The sequence below is a fragment of the Arachis ipaensis genome, chromosome B02, assembly GCF_000816755.2.
Source record: "Arachis ipaensis cultivar K30076 chromosome B02, Araip1.1, whole genome shotgun sequence".
NCBI lineage: Eukaryota > Viridiplantae > Streptophyta > Magnoliopsida > Fabales > Fabaceae > Arachis > Arachis ipaensis.
The window spans coordinates 30,967,137-30,975,655 of NC_029786.2; the positions used below are offsets into that span (position 1 = coordinate 30,967,137).

At 31.7% G+C, this 8,519-nt stretch overlaps 1 protein-coding gene across 2 annotated transcripts; it reads left to right on the forward strand.

Moving 5' to 3' along the window:
• Positions 1,121 to 5,988, forward strand: LOC107625215. Of its 2 annotated transcripts, XM_021115752.1 has the most exons (5): positions 1,121 to 1,495; positions 4,076 to 4,236; positions 4,615 to 4,704; positions 5,492 to 5,609; positions 5,698 to 5,988. In XM_021115752.1, the coding sequence occupies exons 2-5, from the start codon at positions 4,146 to 4,148 to the stop codon at positions 5,702 to 5,704; spliced, it is 306 nt and encodes a 101-aa protein (XP_020971411.1). In that variant the 5' UTR covers positions 1,121 to 1,495; positions 4,076 to 4,145; the 3' UTR covers positions 5,705 to 5,988. The 2 variants fall into 2 exon arrangements, with proteins under 2 accessions (XP_020971411.1, XP_020971412.1); XM_021115753.1 differs by lacking the exon at positions 4,615 to 4,704 and having other exon boundaries at positions 1,124 to 1,495.

An 8,519-nucleotide genomic window follows, 5' to 3' on the forward strand; every position in this document is an offset into this window, starting at 1 on the left:
TAACTACAAAAGAATCATAACCACATCCCTAAAATCATACTTTATCAGTGACTTTTTACTGACTATACATTTAGCCACCTAAACCATAAATTGTATATTAATTCTTGGCAAGTATCCTGACCATGACTATACATATATGCGATAACATAAACATGAAGATAACAAAACTAACCGCGAAGTCGGCTGTCCTGGCGACATGCCATGTCACATTCAGTCGATTGATGTCCGGATCACGTACATCTGCACGCGCCATCCATCTTAGAGTTACTTAACAATATGGTCAGAAAAGAATAAAAGAGAGAAAAAAGTAGTTGAAAAGTTGAAAATGGGGCTCGAAACATTGCTCTCAACGACATGTATATATAGGCCGCACCCAGACTTATCTCATTTATAGTGTAAACGAGATAAGTTTACACATATCTCGTTTACACTATAAACGAGATATACACATGAATGGCTCTATCTTATACTCTTATCTCATTTACAGTATAAACGAAATATGTGTAAACTTATCTCGTTTACACTGTAAACGAGATAAGACATGTTACGTATTTTCGTAATTATTTTTAAAATGATTTATTTTAGTAAATAAAATATTTTTTATTTATTTAAAAAATCTCATATTCTCATATTTACTTACCTGCCAAGACTCACTTCTCCAAATCCCCTGTGATCTCGATATCTCGCTTTGTCCAACACCAGAACGGCAACGTACTTCTTTGTCTAGCTTTATTCCCATCTTTTCACTGCGGCTACTGTTACGTCTTCTCTTTCCATCGTCGCTGTAACTATGTAATGTCTCTCAATATCTTGATTTTGATTAATTGATTATTGAATATTGATTACTTTTTTTGTTAAGAATATAGATTAATTCAATTTTTAAATTTCTATCATTTTTTTATTAGTTCTGGTCATAGTTTTAAAAATCGAACCAGATCGGTTGATTCAACTGGATTAACTAGAAATCGGTCACCAAATTGATTCGATTAACCTCATAAATTGTCTAGTAAAAAATCGATCAGAGAAGCAGTCAAACCGACAATTAATTGATAAACCGCCAGGACTGGCCGGTTTTTTAAAGAGTTTCCAGTCCGGATATCCAAACGACGCCGTTTTAAAGGTCCTTCTTATGCGAGCCAGTCCCACTCCCACCCCTCTTGGCCTCTCCTCAGTCCTCTCTGAAACTGAAGAAAGTTTGAAATTGAAAGAAAAAGAACCCTAACAACCCACCGCCACCGCAGACCCCACAGCCCCGCATCGTTGTCATCGCCGAATCCTTCTCTCCCTTCTCTCTCTCGGTCGCCCTCTTTGTCTCTCTGTCGCCGCTTCGTCGCTCCTCGTCGTGGGTCGTCGCTGCTTCTCCCTTCCTCCCCTGCGTCGTTTCTGCTTCTCTTCTCCACACCGTGTCTCGCCGTTGTTGCTTCTCTTTTTCGTGTGGTGTCTCTCAGTCGCAGTTTATCTCCATGACCAAATTTTTCAAAATTTCAACCCTCAGGTCTCAAGTCTCAGACTAACTCTCTCTGACTCTATCTCTCTGACTCTATCCCTCTGAAATTTGAAATTTATTCTGAATATGCATATGATGTATTATTGATGATTCTGAGTTTTGAGATATTAATTTTTTGAATTTTTATTTGAATTCTGTCGTAAATTCAATAGTTTAATTTATTAATTCTGCTGAGATTGATTTTTAAATCTAATCTGTTTTACTTGTTATTTTGGTGAATTGTTGTTTTTCTCTTATTGATTCAAAATAGAAACATTGCCACGATTTTACATTGAGTTGTTTATGCTGATTTTGGATTGGTGATTCTGGTTGCTGATCTTCTGATTCTGAATTGTTGATGGTGCTATGGTGCATGCTTCATTGCATTGTGCTGGACTGCTGAATCTTTTCTGATTTTGAGATGTTTATGGTTTGATTCTGATTGTTTCGCTGCATTGTGTTTATGTTGGAATTTTTTTGTGTATGCTGTTTTTTTTTTATATTTTGTTGTTGATTATTTGTGAATTTTTAATCATAAATTATGAAATATTGTAAAATTTTAAAATTTATCAGCTTAAAAATTATTAAATTTAAAAATTTAAAATTATATATTAAATTTTTTATAATTTTATCATATATTTAATTAAACTGGTTGAACCCTGATTGAATTCCGGTTGAACTTTTGAACCATTGAACCAGTCACTCTACTGGTTCATTGACCGGTTCGGTTCTTGCAACCTTGGTTTTGGTGTTTTGCCTCTTTATGAGGTGAAAATACAATTTGTGATTAAGCTTGATACATAGAGCCTTAATTTGCTTATGTATGATTAAACCTTGTTAATTTATTTAAGGACGAACTAATTAACATTCTGGAGCCTTAATTTGCTTGTCATTGGAATTTAATTAAAGATAAACGGAAGGAGATAGCCAGATAGGCCTTAGTTTGCTTCTGTTTTGCTTGCCATTTAGGTTCACTAATTCATCTTCATTAAACACAATGCAATAGTTCCTTTCACTGCCTTGCATGTAATTGTTTGTAGTTCTTGATTTATCTTTTGTTCCTCTTTGGATCTTCGACAGACATTTCAGATGCCGAACAACTGTAGTATGTGCGCTGAGTAAAAGCATTTGCTTCATTGTTACATGTTATTTTCCTTTAAATTTCTTGCTTTCCTTTGAATTTGGACATTAATGAGAATTCAGAATTGTCAATATTTGAAGAAAATTGTCAAAGTCTTATTACATTTTTCTCCATGTCTGGACAATACAATCAGCTTAAACATAATAATTAACAAGAGTATGAATGGATCAGTTTGGCCCTTGATTTGCTATTGTTATGTAATCTGGTGTTTTGATGAATTCAACTATTGATCTGTCATTTTTGCTTCTGAACCTTGGTTTGCAATTGTTGCATCTGAATCAATCCCAGATTTCATACTTGATTTTCAATAATACAAAGGAAAAACTATTTGGATTTCTCACATACTCTTCCAACAACAAAGATCACACCATTCGGGCTATTAAAAAGAAAAAAAAAAGTTTCTCCTTTTTCAGCTTGAAGGACTCTCCTTTTATAGTAAAAGATTTGCATACTTGAAAGAATGTTATATCCTTGTTATTTGATAATGTTATTGACTGAGAAAGAAAGTTTTACGGTTTTTTGCACCCTTCTTCCCTTCAAGTAGGAAACATTTAATGAAAGAATTTGAAATAATTAGTATATTGAGAGAAAGAGAGAATTATGAGAGTTACTCAACTCTACTTCCTTTATATAGGCAGATTACTGATCCTTGGTTTGCTATTATTATGTGATCTGATGGTGCTGATTATTATTGCTTCTGAATGTAATGGTATTTCTGCCCCTCTATATTCGCTGCATCACATTCTCTATTCTGAACCATCAGTCGCCTTCTTCAACTTTATCACATCAATATATAACTCATTTTATAGTCAATCAATTCACTTACAACTACTTGTTTGTGGTTCAATTCATTAACTCTCAAAGGAGTTGTACAATGCTTAGGTAGAAATATTAAAGAAAAATCTTTGCTCAAAGTTAAATTGCAATGATTAACACCACCTTCTGCTACTATGAATTCAAACCAAAAAAAATGAATTAGACTAGTTACAAGAACATGAAAGCATGGATTAGGGAACATGGAATTAATGTGAGTTGAAATTGTTTGCAGCAGCCACTGTAGATTAATTACAGGCACATGAAAGCATGGATTATGGAACATGGCATAATTCATATTTTAGATGAATTCAAACCATAAAGTCTGGAATTTTTATTTTACAAACCTCGACTTCTTGATGAACCTGATGACTTAATTAACATGTGGTTTTGTTCCGAAAAAATAAAGATTGATCACTGCATGAGAAAAGACTGGCCAAATGGAATAGTAAGATATATTCAAAGTTGATTTTGTGGACAGATCCTAAGGTAAATTATATCATTTCTAATAATGTTTGTGCGCACACTGAATTTAACATTCAACACAATATACATAAGAACCAATAATCATTGATACCTGCAGATAACGCATATAAGCACCTAATAGCTTAACTACTAATCATTGATACCTGCAGATAATGCTTTTGATTGGATTGCCATAAATCTTCTTCAATAGTCGCTTTGCCATTTCTCGCAAGTTGAAAAATGAAGTTTCTTGATTGGTACTTGAAGATTGGGGTCGTTTCGGCTCTGGTTGGGGCTTCTATGGAGTTGTTCATGATCAAAACTGGTTTCTGTGTGAGAAACTTCCTTATTGATTATCTTAATACTTGCACTTTCCATTCCTTACTATTATCTTCTTTTCTCATTTTTCTTTACGTTCATTTTCTCGTTCTTATTAATACTGCCATTTTTAACTTATGATGCTCTCATATTCTTGTTAATTTGATTAGTGTGACCTTATGAGTCATTGGTTTTGTTATTTGATAAAATTGCATCCGTTGCCACTATTTACAACATACAACTACAGTGTGTGTCGTGAGTTCTTTGACTATAATTTTGTTTAGTAGGTTCTCTGTTTTTTTCAGTTTGTAGAGACTTTCCAAAAGATGATGAAACAGAACATAAATGACATATAAAACTGAGGCTGTGTTTGGTTATTGTCCAAGGATAGTGGGGGAAGGCTCACGGAGGGACAAAAGACTATTGGTAGCTCCCAGGACGGCATGGACTTGGGTTGAGTTGAGAGGGAAGAATTGGAACAGTTAATGAAATTACATTCCCAGTGTGCTTTCTTTCTTTTTTCCCCCCTTGTATTGTCATTTTGCCCCTTTAAAATATAAACCTTAGAATGCCTCTCTCCCTATAACTAAACATGCATAGACACAAATTTGTGTCTCCGTCCCTGCACCCACTGTCCTCGGACATGCCAAACGCAGCCTGAGTTCCACTAGTTTCATTCTTTTCTCAACTAAACTTTGAATGAAAATAGGAAATGAAGGCTTAAACCACCACTCAGATCTTTAAATTCGAAAAGTATCACTGTCTTCCATGTAAGGAATTTTTGGGAAACACATGGCCGATTTCACGTATTTCTTCGCCTCAAATTTCTTGCATACTCAATGAACTGTATTTTTGCATATGAGCTAGATGTTAAAGATTTTTTTTCTTAGGGAGTTTTTGTGGGCTTTTGATTTTGAAGGGGAAAAGAAAGGGAAAGGAGGGAAGGGCTTGAAATTGTAGGTAAAGTGAAGTCCATTTTACTTTTCAGACCCTTACGTTCTTTCCCCATCAAAACCCTTGTATCTGTTCACAATTGTGTGTGTGTGTGTATGATGTGTTAGCGCATCAAATATATCAAGTGAATGTTTTTCTTATGAATTAGTTGTTGATAGTTGTTTTTCTGAAGGATTTGATTAGATCTTGTGAATTTTATGCAGTTAAGGGTATGTGTGTTTGAGGGATAAAGTTGGGGTGGTCATCTCCATAACTCCATGAACTATTTAACTTTATTAAAAGAAAATTGATTAATTTTTCTCTGCATCATACAGATGACAAGGTAACTGTTTTGGAGTCAGAAAAGCGAGCCTGGGAGAATTCCCCCGAGGCTCAGGCAGTTAGAGATGCTCTCAATCCTTGGAGACATGTTGAAGCAGAAAGAACAAAAAGGTCTTAACTCAAGCATGAAGCGTTTTCTTAAATTTCATGAGTGTTTTATCAAGATGTTGAATTAATATATTCTGGAATAAACTCATAGCATTTGAAGTACCCATCCAGTCGTGGTTGCAGTAACTCGTCTGCCAGCCAACAAATTGTGGGCAAACTCTATTGATCGCTCCCTTCAATTTTGTGTTACTGCTATCAGGCTTTTCAGTCATGGATTAATTCTATTCAGCTCTTGATGATGTTTCGAAAGTTATAGGTAATACACTACAACACCAATCTTAAATTGTGCACCTAATTTACCACTGTGACACAAATCTTCTAATATTGTGAATCTTCTGCATTTTATTTGATGTTAAATTTTGCCAATCTTTTCCAATTTTTTACCCCTTCATATCCTATAGACTTCTTAGAAGGTGATAATTTCAAGAATTAGACCCTAATTCTTATTTCATTTTTCACATTAGGTTGGGAATATGTGGTATACTAAGAACAATTTTGTGATGACCTTAATTGCTCAAAAATGAAATTTTTAATGGTAGCTATTTTCAGGCCTCAGAAAAAAAGGGATTATAATTATAGTTGGTATTTAATGATGTGGTATTGATTATGTGATTTAGATGGCTAAAGTTTATTCGAGTCTGAAGCTGATTTTCTTTGCCCTTGTTTCCCAATTGTGTTTGTATGCACAAATTCTTATTGTGTATGGGACGTCGCCCTCCAACAGGGGAATAATCCTTAGCAAAATATTGTGAAGGGTCTTCTCCATCACATTTTTCTTCTTCTTTGTCCCATTCTTTCCAACCACCATATTTTTCTTCCTATGTTGTACTTTCCCTGAAAAAAGTTGCATATTCATTGAAAAAGAATGTGTTTTATCAAAGGATCTTGCCTTTATAAAATTTTTAAAGATTTTTGATATTCATGAGTTTAAATATTTTTTAAATAATAAATTTGAAATTTAATTATTTTTAATAATGTTACAAGTTACAACACACAATTGTATGTTTGTGTACAATTTTTTATGCTGTCAATGTACGAAAATTAAATTCTATCTTAAATGAATATATTAAGTTGATTTCCAATTATTATTAAATTTAGAATTGTATTTTGAAAGGTGAACTAAACAAACTAAGAGTAGAATTCACAAAAGTAAAGAGTTCTCTTCTCTATAAATGTTGATAACAAAAGAGGAAAAAAAAGAAAAACCAAAGAAAAAATGAATATCATAACCAAAGTAACAAAAGCAATTACCTTATTTGATGCATGAATAATTCTAAAAGGTTCGCTAATTATTAAAATGAAGTTTTGTGAGCTATATACATGCATGTTGAAATTTCAAGTATCATGCACCGAAATATCGTAAATAACTTAATAAATTATACGAACAGGTTAAATGAAGAGGCCATAATACAAGTAGCCAGTCAAACTTTAATTTGGACAAATGGACTATAGTAGTGAACATAATTGAGGCCATAAGACCTTCACACAATTTAATAAAAGTATATTAATCTATTTTTAATCAATGTAAGAATTTATTATAACGCTTGAAATTATTCATAATTTCAAGAACATTGAATTTATTAGTAGTCAAAAACTTTTCTTTGGTAGTAACCTTAACGAGTGTTTGACATTGATTGGTAATAACTATTGAATAAGTACAAGTAGAGAATTAATATAATTAAAAAAAAATAACTAAAAATTAGCTTTTAATTAAATGCATAATTATTATCTAAAAGATAATCCTTCTGGTTATTGTATTACGATTAAGGATAAAAATGGGTCGAGCAGGTCCATGTTGTAAATAGATAATTCAAACTTAGGCCTGTTATCTTTTATATGCTTTTTTTAGGTTTAAGTTTGGCTTGTTTAAAATTCGACAAACCTACGAACCTATTTAAAAAATCTAAATTGTAACTCAAGATAATAAACTTAAAAATTTTAAATTGACATTAAATATATTCCAAAATATATAATTCATAATTTCTAAAATAATTTATTTATATATCAATCGTTAGTTATATATCATAATTATACTTACTATCTATAAATTTTTTCTTTGAACAAAAAAACTATAATTTTAATTAATCTTGACTATTGATTTTTTTTGTTTTGTTTTGTTTTATAATAAATAATTAAAGTCTAAACTAAGAATAATTTATTTTTATTAAAAAAAAATTCTAACGAATTTTGTAAACTTTTTATAAAGATTATGATTTGACATTTTAACTAATAAGGCTTTACAAAAAATCCAAATTTATCCTGTTTAATAAAATGAACTGAGTCAAATCAAACTTAAAACGAATCAAGTCAGGAGACTCCAACAAGTAGCTCAACCGACTTTCACCCTACTTTGTGATGCAGTGAAATCTTTATCTTCGTTATGTGGCTTAAACAACATATATAAAAATAAATAATGCTGATGAATAGTCAAATATGATGAAGAAGAATTAATTATTATATATATTGATGCATATAAAGAAGAGGATTAGCAAGTACCTTCTCAGTAGCTCTTATTATCTTTCTTACCAGCCTTGGGTGATTACTCTGTGCATTATTGGCTAATCAACATGATTATAAGAAATAATTATTGATTAGATTACTCATAATAAATATACATATACAAGAATAGAAAAGAAAGATTTACATATTAATTAATTAATATTATTATTGCTTATCTTGATGTTGGAATGAAGGTTAAAATTGGAGTAAAGACCAATCTGATTCCTATCTATTTTTACGAAAGATACGACGTTCTTTGTAAAAAGAAAAAAAAAAGACAATTCGATTTTTAACTTTTTTATTTTAGGATAATACGATTTTTCTGTTAAAAAATTTATTAAATAATAACAAAAATTAATTTTATGGGAGTTTTATTTATAATTTGTGGGGTTTTAAACTCCACAAAATTTTTTC

Excerpts from the sequence above, each read along its gene's own strand:
- LOC107625215 (XM_021115752.1), top strand. The coding sequence starts at position 4,146 with ATGAAGTTTCTTGATTGGTACTTGAAGATTGGGGTCGTTTCGGCTCTG. Across the intron at positions 4,237-4,614 it reads CATGATCAAAACTGGTTTCT|TGGGGGAAGGCTCACGGAGG; the intron begins GTGTGAGAAACT and ends GTCCAAGGATAG. Across the intron at positions 4,705-5,491 it reads GAGAGGGAAGAATTGGAACA|ATGACAAGGTAACTGTTTTG; the intron begins GTTAATGAAATT and ends TGCATCATACAG.